Source organism: Leucoraja erinacea, chromosome 35 (assembly GCF_028641065.1).
Source record: "Leucoraja erinacea ecotype New England chromosome 35, Leri_hhj_1, whole genome shotgun sequence".
Classification (NCBI taxonomy): domain Eukaryota; kingdom Metazoa; phylum Chordata; class Chondrichthyes; order Rajiformes; family Rajidae; genus Leucoraja; species Leucoraja erinaceus.
This window is the reverse complement of record NC_073411.1, coordinates 14818882-14842060: the sequence shown is the minus strand read 5'-3', so window position 1 is coordinate 14842060 and position 23179 is coordinate 14818882. Positions and strand designations below refer to the sequence as shown.

At 42.0% G+C, this 23179-nt stretch overlaps 1 protein-coding gene across 1 annotated transcript; it reads right to left on the bottom strand.

The window, feature by feature from the left end:
* Window positions 1-1760: 1760 nt before the first annotated feature.
* LOC129713412 (transmembrane protein 150A-like) lies at window positions 1761-23001 on the bottom strand. Its single transcript, XM_055662453.1, is given in 8 exon segments — window positions 1761-5969; window positions 11519-11603; window positions 11605-11697; window positions 15030-15157; window positions 16902-16969; window positions 18310-18396; window positions 19548-19595; window positions 22809-23001. Coding segments are annotated over 8 exon segments (813 nt in total). The 5' UTR covers window positions 22874-23001; the 3' UTR covers window positions 1761-5730.
* Between the last annotated feature and the right edge of the window lie 178 nt (window positions 23002-23179).

Below are 23179 nucleotides of genomic sequence, written 5' to 3'. Positions count from 1 at the left end.
TTATGTTTTGCTATTTCCTTTGAAACTGTTTGAAGAACTGTGCTCATTGCACAATAGTTTGTGTTTGGCTGATATAAAGTGATGTGTTTCAGTAACTGGTTACAAAAAGAAATGACAATTTCACTTTCCATCTCGCACCCCACTTCAATTTGTCACTCAAAAATTGTTTCAACCATTTCTTTCATTCTTTGCCTTTACATTATCTGGAAATGTACAAACCCCCAAGATTTCCTCCTGAAGAGTACACCTACACAGAACTAAATTTAACAAGGGCTGATTTGTTATGTGTAGGTGCACTCTTCACTCTTAATTAGCCAGGGTGGGATGGGTGACTGATGGTATGGGTTGCATTATATAATTAAAAAATATATAATTTATATTTTCATTTATTTATAATTATTTTTTTATTTATTTTGTTTCTGTATATTTTTTCTGTAGGTGTATTATTTGAGTGTTTCTTATTAACATGTCTTTTTTCATTTTTGTGTTGATTTATTTAAAATGAATTAAAAAAATGTTTTAAACCATTTTCCTCCTGTCAAAATGTACCTCTATTTAAAACTTAAACTATGTTTGAGGAGTGTTTTGACAGCTCTGGGCCTGTACTCGCTGGAGTTTAGAAGGATGAGGTGAGGGTGGGGGTTGAATCCCATGGAAACCTACCAAATAATGGAATTAATAGATAGAGAATGGATGTGGAAAGAATGTTTCCAGTAATGGGAGCGTCTCGGACCAGACGCAGCCTCTGAATAACGGGGCGTACCCTTAGAATATAGATGAGGAATTTCTTTAGCCGGAGGGTGGTGAATCTGTGGAATTCATTGTCACTGTGGATGGATGTGGAGGCCAAGCAAAGATTCATATGTTCTTTGTTAGTAAGGGAATGGGGTCAAGGAATGGGTTCATGTCACAGACCCGTTTCCACCACTACACACGAGAAGCGCAAGACTCCAAGAAGTGTGCTCGGTTCCGGCTGCACAATTTCTAATCTTGGGTTGTGGACTCGTTAAGGAGAAGTAAGGGAATCAAAGGTTATTGCAAGAAGGCAGAAGAATTGAGTAGAGGGGGGAAAATTGACCTACCATGATCAAATAGCAGAGTAGACTCAATGGGCTGAATGGCTTAATTATACTCTTATGGTCTAACCTCAAAGTGCAGTACTAGTAATCAGACATGTCTAAAGAAGGGTCTCGACCCGAAACATAATCTATTCCTTCGCTCCATAGAAATATATTTCTTGTTTCCATTTAGATTGCTTAAAGGTAAAATATAAACACTTGATTGTCATTTTTATTCAGCAAAATTAAGTCAGAAAAGAGAAGAAAATGTAATTCTGCAAAGTAAATATCTTCATAAAGCAAAGATAGACACAAAATGCTGGAGTAACTCAGTGGGACAGGCAGTATATCTGAAGAGAAGGAATGGGAAACATCACCCATTCATTTTCTCCAGAGATGCTGCCTGTCCCACTGAGTTACTCCAGCATTTTGTGTTACCTATCGTTGGCCAAAGGTCTGTGTTCCTCCCTGACAGTCGATCTTACCCAGTTCCCCTCCCCACCAGCCTGGATCTGGATATGCCATGGTACATAAAAATGCTGGAGAAACTCAGCGGGTGCAGCAGCATCTATGGAGCGAAGGAAATAGGCAACGTTTCGGGCCGAAACCCTTCTTCAGACTGGATATGCCATACCTTGCCTGCAGGTGGTGGCAGATTTCATGTGTGCCAAAGGCTTGGAAACAAAGAAATGAACTACAACATTTGAAAATACATTTATTTAAAAAAAATTAAAACTTCCTGATACATAATTTAAATTTGTGGCTCTTTGCAAGAATATTACCGGCAGTGCAAATCGCAATACAAATACAAATCTTCTTTAAGCACAATGACACACGGACATAAAAATATTCATTCAAAATCTGACAGGAGACACATCTCCCCATTTATAATAAATTAGAAAACACAAAAAGCCAAGGTACACATAATTCTTAGCTGTTTGCATATCGAAGGTTGGTGATGACTGGTGCACAGAAGGCTTTGAAGTAGTCAGAACATTTCAGTTCTCATGTATATGTTAAATCAATTTTACTTAATAATTCTTGAACAAAAAATGGCCAGGCAGCTGTTTAAAGCAAATTCATCCAGTAACTGATTACATTTATATTTCTAGTCAGTAACTTCACTCCTTTATTTTATGTTGCTGTCCTGCAGCTAAATGAAACTTGCAGCTACTTGAACCAATTTGAATTTCATATTCATTATTTAAAGTATACTTTGTAAAACCTATTAGTCCACTACAGCTTTTGCCCCCAACATCCTTGTAAATAAATGAAACCACAGAGACTGAATATGCCAGTTCTGTTTTCAGTTAATGTTAGCTGGTGATTTTTTTTAAATTCATGGAATTCAGACATTACTAACAAGGACAAAGTTTGTCCTAACATAATTGCTCTTGAACTGAGAAGACTGCAGGGCCATTAAAAAAATATAAATAAATCACTTCCATTGTTATGGATATAGAAATTCCATAATGACCAGACTAAGTACAACAGATATCTCTCCTTGATGGTCACCAACCACCAAATATATTTTTAACAATAATCCAGAAGTTGATTTATTTACTTGGTAAACATTATTAGGACTCACTAGCCACCATGGCAGGATTTGTTGTTGCACTCCAGATCATCAGTCCAGGCCTCTAGATTACTAGTCCTCTACCCTTAGATGGCTGTGTCTCTAAAGGCACTGCCCCGCTTCTCTGGTTCCTGTTTTGGAGTGGGCTTGTGACTGGACTGTCCCCTAGACCTCTCCGCAAACCTGCTTCCTTGCGTCATGCAGCCTTGCATGAGGAGTAAGTCACTGGGGTGAAACACATCATAACAAGACAGTGTTTGTCAAATGGAGGGAAAGTGAGAGGAAGAACAATTAGCTCCAACAGACAAATAATTTACAAAAGGGCAGACAGCTGGATTTGGTTCGGATTTCATTAAATAATTAATACTTCAGATATTTCTCCCTTGTTGGGATACTCTGTTGTGCATGAATGCAAGCATTCTCTTGTTAGATAACAAACATATTCATGGAAAGCATTGGTTCTGTCTTTCCTGTTGCAACATAATTGTTAGAGGCCACAACAATAAGAAACATCAAACCTCCAACAAAGTTAACGTTTCAAAATGGATATTTCAGCAATAATGGAAGTGTATGGCTGTGTCAGCAAAATAATATAATGGCTTATCAAGGCTCCAACTTCACTTGACAAACTCAATCCACATCCACATCCCAGTAGATACAAGGAACTGCAGATGCTGGTTTACAAACGGTGACACAGAGTGCTGGAGTAACTGTGTGGGTCACATCCTATCTAATGTTCTTCAGAGCTACTGAGTTACTCCAGCACTTTGTGCCTATCTCAATCAATGTAGTGTTCAATTATGTATTTTTTCCCTGAGTTTCTTATTTTTCATACACAGATCCATCTTCTATTAAATATCCAGCAAGACAGCACCAGGCAGTCAATGACCTTACTGTGTAGTGAAAGGGTGAAGGGAGTTTGCTGAAATTAGTCAACGCTGGTGTACAATGTCTACAACATAGCCACTGTAAAGTGACACAGCGCCTTTGGTGAGAGGGTTGAATAATTCCTGCTTTATTTCATTAAGCAGCTAAAAATATTTCATGATCTGCCTTCTAGAGATCTGGAGATTCTCTGTTTACTGTGAACCCAGTAAATAAACTTCAAGAAAACCCTCCCAGTGTGCAGAACAGTGTGTAACTGACTGAACAATAAAACAGACACAAATATTTCATTGACATAGATAAAAGCCCAACAGTAATCTGCTGCTATTAGAGCTACACATCGGATGTGGACTGGCTTTATACCTTGACTGTGACCAGGGTGTTCATTTTTCCAAAATCAATGCCACAAAGTCAAGTTCTGCTGTGTCTGGAGATTTGTATTCTCCGCACCGCCCTTCCCCAACACTGGTGATATCTCTTACGCAGCCTGAACCACACTCCCACTTCATCGGCTCCAAGCGGATTTTAGAGAAGTTTTACTAGTGTCATCATGAGGGCGATTTTGTACAGTGGAACTATTCCTAAGCAACAGGATTCAGGCCAGCTAAATTATTGACCGAGAATCTTTAGGCAGAAAGGCATCTGGGCTTGAATCCAGAAGTGATGAGTTCAAACCCATCAGCATGATGTGACAAGTGTATCAACTCTACAATGGCACATAGCATCCCCTCACTTGGGACTAGTTTCAAATCAGTACCTCATCCACCATTTCCTCGTGAAACAGAGCAGGATCTTTATTCTATTAGAATGGAATAGACACCAACCAGACGACTGATTCAGAGCCTTTGTGTATCATCGGTTATAATTTGTCTGGAATAGTAACACAGACATGAGCAAATTAACCAGATCCGCTCCCCGGCCAACTTTTACTGTCCACCCAGTATTACATTGTTATCGAGCTCCCAGTTTGTATTGTTTGTTTCATGCCAAGCCCAAAGCCAAATTTCTCTCCCTTTCACCTTTCTACAAAATTAACTAACCCCAGAGAAGCAAAAGAGGACCATATTCCAAACTGCATCGTTCCATTCCCTGATGAATGGCAGGGAGCAGAATGTTCCCTGAAGCTTTGGCTTCATTGTGTCCCTGAAGAGTGAGAGTCGAACCGTATAGATACACAAACCTATTGCAGGGAAGAGGCCTGGCGCAGGCTCTGCCCACGTGTTTCGTTTTGGGATGGAGTGTATTGCCCTATATTGTGTATGGGTGTGATCAGTACCAGCCTTGCACTGAGGCGACTTCTCCACCCATTTCACATCCAAGAACCTGCTTACAAGTTTAAAGTTTGACAAAGCCCCATTCACAGTTACTTTGTTTAAAGAATCACATGGTACATTAGTGATAAAGGCCAATTCCATGTTGCACAGGCTCACATACTTTGAACCATACTATCTGCTTTCCATGTTAAGAGCAATAAAAATAAGTCACATCACAAAGAAACAGAGACATAGAAACTGAAATGGCCTGAGTGAATCTATAAAATGTACATCCAAAAGTACTCATCTTAACTTTAAGGATCACTTATTTACTGAAATTATTAACTGAGAATCTTGAGGCAGAAAAGGCATCTGGGCTTGAATCCAGAAGAGATGCGTTCAAACCCATCAGCATGATGTGACAAGTGTGTCAACTCTAAAATGGCACATAGCATCCCCTCACTTGGGACTAGTTTCAAATCAGTACCTCATCCACCATTTACTCGTGAAACAGAGCAGGATCCTTATTCTATTAGAATGGAATAGACACCATAAAAATAAGTGACGAGACCGGTGATGCTATTCCTCATCTTGTCCCAATCATTCGTCACACTTGCCATTATTCCAAGGCTGCTGTTTTTGTGAAATGAGTGACCCGTTTAGTTTAGCTTGATGAATAGTTAGCTGTCCAATAATGTGACAGTGCCGATTTGAAGAGGCTGTTCCACTGTCCACCTCCTCGTATTAAATAAAATCACAGACTTGCACCAAAATACAAAATTGTTGCAAAAACAGTGTCAGAGGGTCTCAGCTCGATTACTGATGACAAGAGTAGAACCAGTCCTCCAGTGTGCCCCGGCTGTCCTCCAGTGTGCCCCGGCTGTCCTCCAGTGTGCCCCGGCTGTCCTCCAGTGTGCCCCGGCTTTCACAATCACCATAACCCCCAGGACCAGAGCAGTTAAATCATAGCGATGCTCTCTGGGATAATATTCAGGTGTGCAGAGGCGTTGCTGCCCGGGGATTTAGAGGTCTTGCTGCGTCCACTACTCAGAATGGCCAGAACCGTTTCTTTGGTGATTGAGCCGAACTCAAGGGAGAAGGTGCCGTAGAAAACCAAGACATCAACAGTAAAAATCCACTCACATACAGCAGCAGCGTGTTGGAGCAGGGAACTCTCGTGAATAAAAAATATACCGCCTGGATGCAGCTGTTAAGGAAATTGCTTGGAAGAAAATTATTTGGAAGCAAGTAGTAATTAGTTTCAGACCCTCGGATAAGCCTTCAAGCCTTTCTCTGCACACTCCCCCAGCTCCTTGGAACAGCAACTTCTTGCACAGCCACTGGATACACTGTTCTCTCTGGCTGATCATTCAGACTGCAAATATTAGGATATTTTACAATGAAGAGCTTTACAGCCAACCTCAACCCATTACAGTGCAGAACTATATACAACTCAGGCTGGTCTGTAGTGTAGTGTGCAAGCATCCCAGATTCTTTGGTAATTAAACCAGACATGACAATCACTGAAATATATATTAATCTCCTGGTCCAGAAGATTAAAATGCATGGGATTAACAGTGTCTAGGTCGTGTCTTACTGATAGAAGAGAAGGTTGTGGTGGGAGGAAAATACTCAGGTTGGAGGTCTGTGACCAATGGAGTTTGGCAGGGTTGTGGAACGTGAGGGGTGTATGGAGCAAGCTGCCAGAGGGGGTAATTGTGACAGATACTATAACAACCTTCCACTTGGATAGGAAAGCTTTAGAGGCAAATGGGACTAGCTTGGATTGGGCTTATTGGTTAGCGTGGACGAGTTGGGCCGAAGGGCCTGCTTCTGCATTGTATGACTATGATTGGGGAGAGAATCAGGAAATAGGGAATTGATGTGACATCACTTGAATTACACTACTGTTACTGAAGTCTGAAGAAGGGTCTCGACCCGAAACGTCGCCTATTCCTTCTCTCCACAGATGCTGCCTCACCCACTGAGTTCCTCCAGCATTTTTTGTCTAATTGAATTACGCTACTGATGGTACTACAGGTGACCCCACCTGTGTAACACGAGGAGCCAGCACAGCCTACAGGTGACCCTTGTCATCCTACCTGTGTGACACGAGGACCCAGGACAACATTTCGACCACCATATACTGGAAGTGGCATTTGTGGCAGGAAAGCGAGATCCTGTAATCTGTCCTGCCTCTGCATAACCCCCCAGGGGACCGGTAAGGCATATATCCTTTGGGAGATTATCGTGATCTCACTTGTTCTTAATATAGGAAGGATGAGGATTTGATAAACAGCATTATAAACAAACATGGCAGCCAAAAATAAAGCAGCCTCTAGCTGGGGCAATACAGAATACAATTCGAGGCCTGTCGTGATGCGATTCAAATGACAGCTAGATCTGGCAATGTTATTTACCAACAAGCGTGAGGAAGCTACCTGCCTCCACATTATGCTGCTGCCACAACAAATGGACTACTTGTGCCTCATTCAGTGGGCTAATTTGTGAATGAAAATGAATTTATTGGCTGCCTTAATGGCTGAAAATGATTTGTGCCTCCAGCCATGTAGCTGCTTCAAACCTACACCAACCACTGTTCATCACGGCTCCAACCTTTGAACTAAAACATCGGTGTAGTCCTCTATGGACACAGGTTTCTAGCAGCTTCACAATTCAAGTATTTCTCATCACTCTGGTCCTCTCCATTGCTGAAAATCCACACACTTCCAACTAATCCCTAGCCAATTGGCGCAGCGGTAGAGTTGCTGCCTTACAGTAAATGCAGCGCCGGAGACCCGGGTTAGATTTCGACCACGGGTGCTGTCTGTATGGAGTTTGTACGATCTCCCTGTGACCTTTGTGGGTTTTCTCCGAGATCTTCGGTTTCCTCTCACCGCCAAAGACTTACAGGTTTGTAGGTTAATTGGCTTGGTAAATGTAAAAATTATCCCTAGTGTGTGTAGGATAGTGTTAATATGCGGGGGTCGTTGGTCTGCACTGACTCGGTGGGCCGAAGGGCCTGTTTCCGCGCTGTATCTCTAAACTAAACTAAATCATAAACTTCTTTCCCATCCATTTTCAGCTTTACTAATGTGGGCCTAACAAAAGGGTTTATTAATATCACACCCTACTAGTTACATTAAATGATAAGGAGATAATGTGGCCTGATCATACTTTTCTCTGCTTGATCTTAACAGAACAAGTTAAAAGGCTCAGTACAGATGGGACTTGGTCGCATGGACAGAATGGGCCAAAGAGCCTGCTCCTGTACTGCACAACACCAGAACAGAAGGGTTTCGGCCCAAAACGTTGCCTATTTCCTTCGCTCCATAGATGCTGCTGCACCCGCTGAGTTTCTCCATTTTTTTGTGTACCTTTGAATATAGTACTAGTATGCTCACTTCCTTCCCATCAAATAATCCCTGCGTTTATGAATTAAACTTAATTCTTGGAAGTGTTTGACAAATTTAATCAATCCTGGCCGAGGTGTGGAAAACTGGTGATCTTGATTGAGGTTGCCGGAAATTAAATCGTGTAGGTGTGGCCATCTGAGCTAGGGTATTGTGCAAAAATGAACAATTTGAACTTGCTAACAATAGGGTGAAATATGTGGTTGAGAATAAAATGCTTTACCAGCACCACTTAGGAAGCCAATAAGTGCGTCTCCCTCTCGTTTCTGGTTGCTAAAACACTACTAAACGCTGTTACACAATAGAATTGATTAATGTCCTCTCTGCTAGCCGAACAAAAAGCATACATTTCCCCAGAGCCTAGAGGGGATGAGGGGACTGTGTTTGTGTGTCAATACATTACTATCCATCCTGAACATTAGCTCCCACTATAAGCCCACTAATCTTCTCCTCTGACAGAATTTCTTATTTCTTATGATCAGCTGCATCAATATTATCATTTCATTCTTAGATGACAAAATATTTTAATCTTCATTATGAAAACACTCCCTTTGTTCTGTTAATATAATGGGTGTGAAGCAAGATAATATAAACAGTGGGCTGTGTGACCGAACTGGCAAGCACAGAGATTCTGTAAACAGCCATCTTCTCTGCAATTCCTTATAAGGCATGGGTTCTCCTGCCATTCCCAGCTCCAACACTGCAGTCATTTTCTTGTGCAAAGAACTGCATTAACTGCTTTATCTAGATGTCAAATTTTCTTCCCTGCAAATAAACAGCCCAGTGACTGTTCTGTCTGTAGGTAGCACTGGACAGGATCACCAAACGATCGCAAGGAGTTATATTTATCCGTTAAGAAATCTGTTGTTAGGTGATGGAATGCTTTAGGAAAATGTCATGATTAAGGAAAATGGTGATAATAGCTGTCTACTGCTTTGTTATACAATTGGAACAGTGCATGCTAAAATGGCTGCAAACTAATGCACCACCATCTTCAAAAACAGAATTTACATTCAAGTGTCCAAAAAAAGTGAAACCATGCAATAATAATGAGTACAGATTAGAACTGACATTTCAGTTAGAGATGTCTTTCAATGGAAAACCCTGGTAGTCTTACAAGAATGCGCACAATAAAATAATGTCTTCAAAAACAGCATTACAGAAATAACCGTGGCACAGTTAGTGACAACTCTAGATCCGGCACAACTATAGCCGCCCAGGTTTAAGTCTGACGTCTGTTGCTGTCTGTTTTTGACCGCATGAGTTTCCCACTGATGCTTCTGTTAATTAGTCACTGCAACATGTCCTTAGTTTGTAGGTAGTAAATGGTAGAGTGCAGATAGGGATGTCATGAGATTAGGTAACTCCAGCTTTTTGTGTCTATCCGGTTTAAACCAGTATCTGCAGTTCCTTCCTACACATTTCGTCTGCTCCACTGTAAAATCTCCTCATGGTATGTCTACTTTGAAGAAGTTCTCCTCCTCTCTCTGACGAGAGTTCGGCAACATCCTCTCTTGCTGCTCCCTCTCTGTGCATTCATTGTTCTATATCTCTCTACATCATCGTCTATATCACTTGTGAACCTTTCCCGTGACTTTCAGTCTGAAGAAGAGTCTTGACTCGAAATGTCACCCATTCCTTCTCTCTAGAGATGCTGCCTATCCCACTGAGTTACTCCAGCTTTTTGTGTCTATCTTGGGTAACAGAGGAAACTATTGGGGGATGTGTAGGAAGGAACTGCAGATGTTAATTTACACCGAAGGTACACACAAAATGCTGGAGTAACTCAGCGGGACAGGCAGTATCTCTGGAGAGAAGGAGAACTATTGGGGATATGGGATTGCTCCATGAGCCAACATTAACATATATGGGCCGAAATGGCCACCTTCAATGTCATAAGGAAATGTTCAGAACAATATAAAATATGTGGAATATAAATGAACACCAGCTCAGAAATATTTAAGAAGGAACTGCAGATGCTGGAAAATCAAAGGTAGACAAAAATGCTGGAGAAACTCAGCGGGTGCAGCAGCATCTATGGAGCAAAGGAGATAGGCAACGTTTCGGGCCGAAACCCTTCTTCAGACTGAATTTCTGAGTTTTTCGCTGAGTTTCTCCAGCATTTTTGTGTACCAGCTCAGAACTGTTGGCTTTCCACAAATATTCCAAAATTAGATAATGACAGTGTGAGTTAGCAGGGACAAGAATACAAGCTGCAACTTAGAACTAATAATTGCTGCAATATGTTTTCCATCATTAGTAGCACCATAGACGCCCCTCAACTCTCTCGGGCTGAATACCAAATCTACAAATGCACAACAGGCCCTTCAAACTGTTCCAAGCCTCATCTTAATGGCTGCAATGCAGTTGAGAAGGAAATGTTATTTGCCATCTGTTCTGTCCCTCGGTACAAATTAATATATGTTTGAAAGCTGTCGACTGGAACTAGGAGTAGCTGTATGGCTGTAGAGAAATGAAATGAAGCAAGCCTGGCCTGGCCTGATCCTACAGCAAACAAGCCCAAGTTCTACAGCTGGAGTGAACCTCAATATGTTTGGCCCTGCATCAAAGCTCCTCTAAGTGCTTGGGATCACCAGTGAGTTTAAGGGAAATATACAAATTGTTTTCCATTAAATAATTTAATTTCAGCCAAGACTCTGATACTTTGTGGAAAGTTCTGCTTGCCTTTCATGTTGTTACTTGCTTGGCAGCTTTTAAATTAAGAAATAAGTGAATAAAACTGTCAGCACTGATGCTTACACAAAGCAACCCTGCTTGTTCCACTCCAACACCCAGTGTACAAATTCATTCTGGTTTCCATCCATTCTCCTGTGGCATGTTATCCCCAGCCCAGAGAGAGGCCTGTTCACCAGTCATACATCCACAGTCCGGAGACAGGATAGTTTATCTGGCCACCGCTCACCTCACATTGCTAACATAGAGGTGAGCATTACTCCAGTGTTTCAGTTGTAAGGCCAATTCACTGGATGTTTTTAAGAGAGTTAGTTAGAGCTCCTAGGGCTAACAGAATCAAGGAATATGGGGAAAAAGCAGGAACAGGGTACTGATTCTGGATGATCAGCCATGATCATATTGAATGGTGGTGCTGGCTCGGAGGCCGACAGGCCTACTCCTGCACCTACTTTCTATATTTCTAAAATTGCCAAAACATTTCACGTGACTTTGTACATTAGAGGGAGACATGTTAAACAATGTACTCACCACCTGCATTTATTCAGGAGCAACATTCTCAAACATTATCCTCATTCCTGTTTCACAGGTAACACTGCTCTTCTGCTAGATGTTTGGGAAGAGTACTGCATGGAAGGATACTGAGAACGAGAGATATTAAGGCCAGTATGGTGAGAATAACCCTGATGTGGCCTGTCCAGTGATCTAGAAGCGACACTGCCCACTTTATACGTCAGAATGCACTGAAGGCAGACAAAGATCATGCCTGCTGGAAAGGCCACCCCAGCACCGATATAATGTAGGCTTTTAACATGGTCAACCTGCAGAAAGAGGAATGCAGACTTTTAAAGGTAATCAAATAAACTTTTATACCAAACTTACAAATGCTTAGTGATCAGGTAAACAAAATTTGAAGGGCCTGGGGAGAGAAAAGGAGATAGTTTCAGATCACCACCAGTTTTAGATATTTGAAGACACAAATAAAGAATAGCTGTATAGGGTCCATGTCAGAGCTTGCCCACTGTATGTGAAGCAGGCATTGCAGCTAGGGGTCACCTCTGTTAAGAGAATGAAATATTAGACGTGGGAAATTACATGACCTTCTCCCCAATAGCCTCAAGGGCCTGTCCCAGTGTACAAGGTAATTCAAGAGCTCTCCCGAGTTTAAAAAAAAAAAAAATCAAACTCGAGGCAAGCACGTAGAATGTACGTCAGAGCTCGGGACGTCTCTTAGCGGCTCGTAACGCTAACGGCAGGTACTCGGGAAACGCAGTAAGCTCGGGAAGACTCGTGAAGATTTTTCAACACATTGAAAAATGTCCACAAGAGCTCCCACTACCTACGAGCGGCTATTACGGTAATTCTCCGAGTTCGATTCAGGGGAAACTTGGGAGAACTGTTGAATTACCTCGCACAGTGGGACAGGCCCTTCACTTGGTTGTAGGCATCAATGAGCGATCGGGTAACTTTCTCAATTAATTTGCAAGCCAAGGAAATATTATCAGGCTGATCCCAAGGATGCATTGTGGCTGATCACAAGCTTGAACACCTCTTAGCACAAAATGAACACACATTTTTGCACATCTGTTAGAGCTGCTGCCTCACAGCCCCAGAAACCCTGGGTTCAATCTGTGTGGATTTTACATTCTCCTCATGACCCTCTGGGTATGCTGGGCTTCCTCCCGAAGATATATAACAAGATGGAAATGAGTCCCAAAGATACATAACAGGAGGGATAACAAGATGGATGGCCCAAAGGGCCCGTTTCCAATATCGTTATTTTGCAAGGTCAATCTGAAACAATAACTCAGTTTCTTTCTTTGCAGCTAGTACCTGACGATGAATATTTCCAACAATTCCTATTATTTCAGATTTTCAACATTTGCAATATTTTGGTATTTGAATAGCAGGAACTCTTCTTGCTGAATGGCTTGAAGCACCGTACACTGCAATGAAGCCTATGCTAAAGAAAAACCCAGCAGCCCTTTGCTGCCAAGTGCCAGCGCTTAAACCCTTGCAGTAAATGATAAGGGGTAGCTTTCCTTTCATTACATAGGGAGCAGGTGTGAAGTTTATGTAACTGCAAACCACAGGAATGGAACACAAAAGGAATGTAATGGAATAATATTTTGGGAAGTGTACCGTTGTAAACATGCCCCACACCTGATCTCATGGAATGCCTTGGTCAGATGCCAGACTGCAGGATAGTTTGAAATATTAAATGAGCACCTTACATCACTCTGTGACAGTTCCCATATTCAGCAAATTAACTGTTTTAGAAAGGAAATTGAATATTCTTCAGCAATAATCCAAACATAATTGTAACATTGCCCCAAATCTATGGAATGATATTAGTTGTCTCTATCATAAGTGCCTAATAAGATTTACTCTCAGATTGCAGCATTCAGAGCTCTATTGAAAAATGTACGTCAGGTTGGCATCGCTATGGAACTGATGCTCTTCCCCACTACACACCAACTATCTCAGCCCACATTGACACACTGCTGATGAGATGAATAGTTCCTTTAGAGGGAAGACAAACACAAAAAGCTGGAGTAACTCAGCGGGACAGGCAGCATCTCTGGAGAGAAGGAATGGGTGATGTTCCGGGTCGAGACCCTTTTTCAGACCTTTAGTTCCTTTAGAGGAGAGGTAATAACACTCTTACTTGTCAAAGGCTTCAATTAGATTCTCACTCAAGCTTTTAAATTTTGCTTTTGAACCCACTGTTCAATTTGTCACTAACCCAAACGCTGTCTTATTGCAGATTTTACTTTGATTTACGAATGCTAACAATTACTTTGAGAGCTATTTTGTCTCAACCTGGTAAGATAACAGATCAAATAGCAAGATCCGGAGCAGAAAGAGTTTGGAAAGAAACTTTATGTCACAGCGGTGAATGCGAGGTCGCCGAAAACCAAGATAGACGTGCTGCGCTGGTGAGGACTCGGAGTGATCTTGGTGTAAGTGGGGACATGGCACCATGAGGACCTCCTGGAGTCTGGTGCAAATATGGACGGCTTTCTGCCTTTTTAGGTGAACAGGGACTGCAGAGAGAGTGACAGCGGTCAGTACAACTCTGGTCACATCGCGGTGAAGTGTGGCCCGGACACTGAACTGATGGCTGTGGGTCTCCGCTTATACTGTGTGCCCTGGGGATTCTCATACACTGCTGTGCTGGCAGTTTATGTTTAATCTTTATGTAGTTTTGTATCTTGTAGCATTTTTTGGTATGACTATGGTAAATTAAATTTCACTGTACCTCGGTACACTCGGTGACAATAAAGGACCATTGAGTTTGTCCACGTGTGGGCCTGAACACACTACAGAATCATTAACTCGTCCACAGAATTTACAGTCAACAGGTTAAGACTGCCACATCGGATATTAGAAACTTTACACATTGTAATACATCATTTCATATCCCTTATCTAATTTTTCCGCTTCCCAACACGTCACTACAAAGGGCTACTTAATTTGACAGCCTTTGGCTGGAGTATTTAGGGTAACTTTGATTAAATGCAGAAAATTACAGGTACTGCCCTTCAAGCAACATTAGCTCTCAGGTATTTAATCCAAATAACCATGGTTGGCCTGGTGTTACAAAGAGACCAAATCAAGTTAGAATGGCAGATTCCTTTCCCCAAAGGTCATTAATAATTGTTTCAATAAGTAATCAGTTAATTTATTTTTCAGAATAGTCCTTTGCTTGGCTAATCAAGCACAAAGGGCAAGGGAGATGAACTTGTCGCCTAAAATCTAAATACACACACCTACATTGGTATCAAATTTGCAGAAATCTGGAAACTTCATGGATACGGTTATTGAGACTAGATTTTTAAAAAGTACATTAATTTAAATACCCCAGATGCAAAGGTAGAATTCTACCTCAGATCTCGGATCCAGAACTCTCCCCATTAGCTCCACAACACTTCATTAATCTCACAATCTTGGGTTGAAATGTATTTGTATCAGTTAGCGTAGCAATGGTTGAATCCTGCAGTCTACACCGGGGCATCTTCAGTTACAAGGTCACTATAACTCACAAAATTACCATCCTGCTTTACAGGAAATGGTCCTTGTGGCTGAGACAGTCATTGGAAAGGATTTTTTGATATTCCTGGAAGACGGGGAAAATAAAACAGGATCTTACTTGGAAATTGCCGACCATTACAAGACCAATTGCGTTGATGCAACCAGCGATCAGAGCTCCAGAGTTGATCCATGTTGGTCGGCACTTCTCCAAAATCTGACCATAGCGTAGACCACAGATCAAGATCACTAGATGGATGCAAGAAAACACCAGACACACAACAGTTAGAGCCATTCCATAACTGTAGCTCAGGCCTTGCTCCTTTCCGTAAAAGGTAGATATTTTTAAGGCAGAGATAGGTAGAGTTGTGATTAGTATGGGTGTCAGAAGTTAATGGGAGAAGGCAGGAGGTTAGGAGGTGGAGAGATAGATCAGCCATGATTGAATGGAGGAGTAGACTTGATGGGCCTAATGGCCTAATTCTACTCCCATCACTTATGACCTTAAGATTGGAATTCCCATGACTCAATGGCACGAGTCTTCCCATTACTAGACAAAGGAAAGAACCAAACTAGTGCTTATCAGTGATCACCAGCGTTAGTTAGAGGAACTCCTATCACTGGGTAGAGGAACTGCCCTAGCTATTGCCTATAAGTGAACACAGGCATTAATAAGAACAATTGCTTCCATTCATTGAACGTAACTGTTCATGTATGTTTAAAGAAACCTAATTTGAGTTTTATTTTTGATAAATTGCTGCATTGTTGAAGGCGAAGCACATAAGTTTTCGTTTTAGAGATACAACTTGGAACTTCCGCCCACCGAGTCCGTGGTGAATAATGACCCCCGGACACTAGTTCTAACCTAGGCACAAGGGACAATTTACAGAAGACAATTAACCTACAAACCTGCATGTCTTTGGAATGTGGGAGGAAACAGAAGCACCTGAAGAAAACTCATGCAGTCACAGAGAAAACATACAAACTCCATATAGACAGCACCCATAGTCAGGATGACACCCTGGTCTAAGGCAGCAACTCTACCACTGCACCCAAATTATATGGGACATGGAACTAGCAAGGCAAAGAGATATTGGGAGAAAATACCAGAGAAGGGATAAATGTAGCAATAGTTATCAGTGATGGAACAGGTAAATAGTATTAGAGGGAGCATGGTGAAGTGGGTTTACAAAGAGATCAATGTCAGGTAAAGAGTGTTGAGGAAGCTACAGAAGGTTATAGATATGGAAGGGAATGTCATGAAGGGATTGGAAGAAGAGGAAGATATTTTCCAATTAGGGGCACTGGATGACTACACTCATGACCACAATTTTCTAGAAGACTTGTGTATCAATATCTCCCGATTGTCGAGAACTCCAATACTACTTTCACTTGTGCCCAAGTTCATCAAAAGACACAAGTATAAATTTGGTATAGTGTGGAGTGGCTGAAGAACATTAGTGCAGTGAAGTGGAGCCTTGTGCACCGGGAGATGAGAATGGACATTTATGGGGAGAAGATAGGAGGATGTAATTATGAGTGGGAGGAGATTTAGGTACAGGAAGTCCCAGAGCATGGATAGGATTCAACCCAGGCACAGGCTTAACCTCTGTGGCTTGTTTGGACATTCATTTCTCCTCAATCTCGAATGTTTCACTGATATGGAGCTGAGGGTTGAAGAGTGTTCTTATTAATTGGCCCCAAAACATTCTGTCCAAGACAGAGGCAGAATATTTGACAAGAAACTGTGAAACGACAAGACCTCTGGGCAATATTCAAAAGCAGAATGAGACACGAGCAACAGCCTCTATTCTAGCCACAGCTGAGCTGTTTTTGAACAGCCTCTGGAGAAAAAAATTATTTCCCACAGAAACAGGCAATCAATATTAATGGAAATAAGTATCCAAACGGTAGCAACAAAGCGTTACCCCAGTTATATCAGAAACCTACAATGCAACAGCAGCTCCTGATAATGAACAAGCCAGTGACTTACCCATAAAAGCACCCACGTTACCAATTAAACTGAAGAGGCAGCTTTCAGGAGGATATGAACCACATTTACTGTCAAGAAAATATTAAAAAATAAGCAATATTTAGTTTGATTTGATGACAGGTGCCAATATTGTCTACCTCTGAAGGCATTTTGTTTGCTGGGCTAACTTCCCAAGGAGCTACAGTGTATATTATCCCTCACCGATAACAATGCGTCAGACCAGAATTAACAGAGTCAAGCTAGAGTTCATCAAAGTGTCAAGCCTACTTCCATCTTGCTAGGAGACCTCAATTGCACACTTTCTAACAGTCACTGTTCATTATTGTCAAAGCAGGCATAAAGGTGGGAGCACCGTGGGAGACAGGTGAACAGATGAAGTGTGTGTGTGTGTGTGTGTGTGTGTGTGTGTGTGTGTGTGTGTGTGTGTGTGTGTGTGTGTGTGTGTGTGCGTGTGTGAATGTGCGTGTAAGTGTGTGTGTGTGTGTGTAAAATGCAGGGGAATAATTGGAATAGAGCTGCCAAGATTTTTTATAAAAGAGCATAATTTATAAAGCAAAACAGAGTGTACATCTTTTTAGGGACTCTCGGACAACATAATTTAACAGTACACTTCAATGCCTTTGAAATAAAACTTAGCCTTGAAAGATTAGTTATAATAAGAGTAATTGAATATATAACAGGTAGATCTGCCTTCAAAGTCTGCAATTTATGGTAAGTGTCAGGAAAATCCACAGGGGGTTTGTTTTTTTATATAAACAGTTATGGAATGGTGCCAGAAACCCAGCAGACTGCAAACATGAATTTTAGATATACAAAAGTCCCAGTAACCAGCAGATCAATTAGCTAAATGTAAGTATATAGATAATATTGTGAAATCGTTATCCAGTCACAAATGGAAAATATCTATAAATTGAAATCATGAATATTAATGCGAGTTCCAAAAGGGTGGTTATGCTTAGACAATCTTTTTTTTAAAAATTGACAATAAAGGATAAATAAGGTAGACATATTTGCATTTTTAAAACAGCATTCAAGGTCAAAACACGGCAAGTTAGAGAACAATAACTTATGTTATTGAAATCTGATGCAAATGAACATATGAGCATTTTAGTTAAGGTAGACACAAAATGCTGGAGTAATTCAGCGGGACAAGCAGCATCTTCCCCTCCCTTTCCCAATCTGACCTTTCCGTCCTGGGCCTCCTCTATTGTCAGAGTGAGGCCCAGTTCAAACTGGAGGAACAGCACCTCATATTTCGCTTAGGCAGCTTACACCCCAGCGGTATGAATATTGACTTCTCTAACTTCAAATGGCCCTTGCTTTCCCCCTCTCTCCATCCCCTACAGGTTATACATCAAGAGTAATCTTGCTTTATTCATTCAACTTCACTGAAAGTAATGATCTGTACCTGACGAGTGGAATATCCTGAATAGTGCAGCAACTTTTAGGGTAGCCACGCTTTGAAGTTTCCCCAGAGCAAGTCTCATTGTACAACCTTGGGAATAAAAGCAAAAGCAGTTTTAAAATGCATAGATTTGAAAGACATTTGCTTTAATTTTCAAGGACGGAATTGAAATGAACACAAAACCAATCAGCAAAGTTCTCAATGAGATAAGGTCATTTAGGAGGCTAGGTGTAATAAATTCTAATCACTTACTGCCAGGACACAACCACATGGAGTGTAAAACTACACATTCACATAAGCAGGACCAGGGAATTAATTAATTCCAGTCATTTGTTCCGACCATTTCACATTAATAATATATTGCATAAACATGTTATAGCAACAGAATCAGGGGAAGCAACAAAACAAAAATGTACTTCTTCAATCACTTGCATACATTTTTTTAAAGGGCAGGCAAAGCATGCTTCAAAAAATACAAATAATTTGGGCCCAATAAACTCCACAAATACTTTCATAGCTTAAAAAATGAGTCAAATAATGAAGGTGGTTTGATTTCTATGCTGATTAGTCGTTGTCCTCAGCAATACCGGAAGAAACAGATCACAACCCCTCCTGATCACTATCCGATAAAGTTTGCTCTAAGATGTGCATCAACGCCTGGTTGAGTCTGTTACAGTCTCTGTTGTGATGCCCCTCCATGTAGCCCACCAACACGCTATCTAGGCTACAATTGGAGTAGAGAAATTTGACTTAAAGAAACGACACTTCAATCCATATGCTCACACTCAACTGTGTACACATCGTGGCAGCTGCTGCTACCCAGCTGCACAAATGTGAAGGTGTTCCTTGGATTATTTGATGCTGATTTATTCTTTAAACATGTTACTTCTAGCTGAGAACACAATTAGATGAAAAGATTGATATAAATGTCTGGGTGCTTTCAGTAATAAGCTAGAATTCCCAACAAAAAGGAAGAATAATGTTCGTAAGAGTTTCAAGGATTTATTCCAAAGTATTTTGCAAACAAATGATATTTTGTTTTAGATTACTATTATATCAGACCAAGACATTTACACAGTACACCTGATTCCTTTCCATCCTCCAGCAAAAATTACATTTCATGGCTGGCGCTTACCTTCCCTAATCACAAAGCACAGTGGGCAATGTTAGCTAATTCAGCAAAGACTTGACTGTGAAAGAAAATGAAATTACTGAGAGCAAGCAAATAAACTGTACTGTACCAGTTTTCCACAGGACAAACATGGTGATTCATAACTGCCATGGCATATCTGTAAGAAAGAAGTGTGTGGTCAGAAGGCTCATGTTGGCAGTTTGCTTACAAAGGAATTTACATCATCAGATCATCTATGTTAATCTTATCATTATCACTGGAGATTGCGATTTTCTCCGCTTGGCACCATATTACCTGGTAACATTAGCTTGCAGAGTTGAGTGGCCCTGCTGGATATCAGAAGGTTGTAACCTTGCTGTTAAGCTTCAGTTTTATCACATTAAAGGTTTTCTCTCACAACCCAAACAAGTGCAGGTTGCTGGGTCACTCGGCCTGCAACACTTGTCCCCAGTGTGTGGACAATAGGGGAGAGTTGACAGGAATATTGAAATTTAAAAAAAAGTGCATTACTGTAGGAACAGCGCAAATAGGTGCTCTTTGGTCGGCACAGACTTGGTGGGCTGAAAGGCCTGTTTCTGTGCTGAGTGATTCTATGATTCCAAACTCTAGAAGTAACCAGTGACACCGTAGGGTCTTTAAACAGCCCTGCTACCCAAATTCACTGGGTTGTGGAATTGCGGATATGTGTGGATAAATATGACATACCACAGGAATATGGAGCCGCAGCTCAGAAGATGACCATTCATCCCGTCAAATCCTTGCAAGCTCCATGTAAGAGGGCTCCAGCTAGTCTCACTTCCATGCCCTCTCCTTTCAGACACCTATCCATCACCCTTTCCAATGCTAAAATCAAATCCAACTCTACATTCTGGATCCCCCCCAAAGTCCTTCATGTCATGTTTGATTTGCTTGCCAAACACCTTCATTCTATATAACTAATCCTTGACACTTCCACCAATGGGCACATTCAATCACTATTCAATCTTCATGGTTTTAAATAAAATAAACCAGCTTCTCCCCATCTCTGAAATCGACCAAGTAAATGTCCTCTGCACCCTTTCCAGTGTTTTAATTTTATGGTATGGATCCCAAATCTGGACACAATACTGCAGTTGCAGCCACTCGAGTGACAGAGAAAATCAAGGGCTCTAACACCAAGACCCGGAGCATGGCCTTGCATCGCCCGGCGCGGTTTTAATGGCCGCTTACCATCCTTAATGGACTTGCTTACCATCGCCCGCCGGGGGCTTTGACTCTGACATCGGGAGGAGCTGGGGAGTGCAGGGGAGAGATAAGACTTTGCCTTCCATCGCAGTGAGGAGGAGATTCGCTGTGATGGATGGTTGTGTAAACGGAGTTTCGTTTGAGCCTCACTGAGGTTCAAATGACATGTAATAAATATTGATTGAAATTGTGTTGTGTCTTGGTTCTTCTACTTGTTTGTATGACTGCAGAAACCAAATGAGGTTCAAATAACAACAAATAAATTGTATCATTGTACATATGGAATCTCTCAGACCTGCTTCCTGGATTATGGTTACTATGCTTATCAGGCGTACAACTGAATATTATAATCCAGGATTAGGGAGTGGAAAAATATTACAAAAAATATTTTCAGGCATTGCACTGAATACCAGGTTCAGCTACTTGAATAAGCTGCCAACCAGTTTCATGCTTGAAGATTATCCTCTTGGGAAAGGTACCAAAAGCAGCTTACCTCAATACTGCAGAGTCATAATTAGCCACATTACTTCTTCTTCACTAATTCAATTCTGTTTGCCTGACCCACTAACCCCACCTAAACCCATGTACAGTATACAGTATCTCTCGCCACCTTGCAATCATTTCCAGAATGTCCCAAGTTCATCCTTTCGTTTGTTTACATTCTGCACTTTCTAGGAATATTTCTAACTGTGCCAGGTTCCACAAGTGTTGAACACCAAGCTATGTTCTTCCATTATTAACATTTAATCCCATATCAGTTGCTGTATATTATCAGATTCCTTAACTAATATTTGGACTAGTGGAATCATCTTTTGGAAAAGTTTTCTCCAAAATACGGGTGTCAGGGGTTATGGGGAGAAAGGCAGGAGAATGGGGATAGGACGGAGAGATAAATCAGCCATAATTGAATGGTGACTTGATGGGCCGAATGGTCTGATTCTGCTCCTATCACTTATGGCCGTATAAATCCTAGCAGAATCTCTATACAATTCACGACTCTCTCAGGCTGACGCAGACAGTGCTTAAAAGCTGCCTTGCTTGAAAATACACAATGCTTTGTCATAAGAAGATGAAGAAAGATAAAGAATTGGCTATTTGGCCTCTCGCACCTAATTCTACCATTTAATGTGATCATGGCTGATCTCCTGTTGCATCTTTATTTTCCTATATTAACCCTATTCCCAAAATAAAGTAAATATGAGACCATAACAGAAAACACAGATAAAACTCAGGTCAGGCAGTATTTGGTAGGAGAGACAGGTAAGGGTCACATACATCCAATTCCACAGAGGCTGCTGAGATTTTCAAACATTTTGATTTTGTTTCCGATTTATAGCATATGTAGTTTTTTTAAAGTGAATACAGTGTGAGGGGGGGGGGAGGGTGTATAGATAGGACTATGGTCGCATACATAGATACATAGACAATAGGTGTAGGAGTAAGCCATTCGGCCCTTCGAGTCAGCACCGCCAATCAATGTGATCATGGCTGATCATCCACAATCTTCCTTCCTTCCCTCCCTTCACCACCTCCAATTTAAATTCCATTTGGAATATTTTGGAGGGCTAAGAAACCAAGAATCAGTACCCCGTTCCCGTCTTCTCCCCATATCCCTCGATTCCGCTAGCCCTAAGAGCTCGGTCTCTCTTTTGAATGCATCCACTGAATTGGCCTCCACCAAAGATCTGCTATGGGATCTTTGGCCTCCACTGCCTTCAGAGGCAGAGAATTCCACGAATCCACAACTCTGTGTGTGGAAAAAAAGGTTTTCTTCATCTCAGTTCTAAATGGCCAAGCTGTTATTTTTAAGGGGGGGGTTGCGTCTACAGTTCATACAGAAGGGTCAGAAAGTCTACAAAAACTTCAGGCATGGTTGGTTAGAGCAAACTCTTTGCGCTGTGTGTGTGTGTGTGTGTGTGCATCGCTTCCAGCAGCGAGCACTTTCCCCACTGCTGGCAAATCAAAGGCGGCGTGATCGAGATGGGGATGGAGATGGAGATGGAGATGGTGATCGAGCCGGGGTGGCTGAGACCAGAGGAAGGGCGAAGTGAAGCGGCCACCGGGGAGGGGAGGGGGTGAGGCTGGGGCTGGGGCCGGAGGGAGAGGCCTGCAGGGAGGCTGCAGCCCCGGGGATCGAGTTACTTACACGATCCAGATGCCGGCGATGCAGAAGGCGGCCAGGCTGACGGGGAGGATGACCCAGGCAGTCATCGGGAGGCCCAGAGCCCGGGTGGGCCACGGCTTACTACATACACACGGACGGACCGACGGACGGCGCGCCTCACCGACTGGGAGCCGGCCCGGCGGACTCCACACCTGCTGCACGGCCCCGCCCCCACCGGCCCAGCCCGCCCTGGCTCCACCCCGCACTGCGCACGCGCCTCGCCAACAGGACTACACATCCCGGCGTACACCGCGACATGACGTACTGGGAGTGACGGCCAGCAGAGGAATTCAGGGTACACAAAAAAGCTGGAGAAACTCAGCGGGTGCAGCAGCATCTATGGAGCGAAGGAA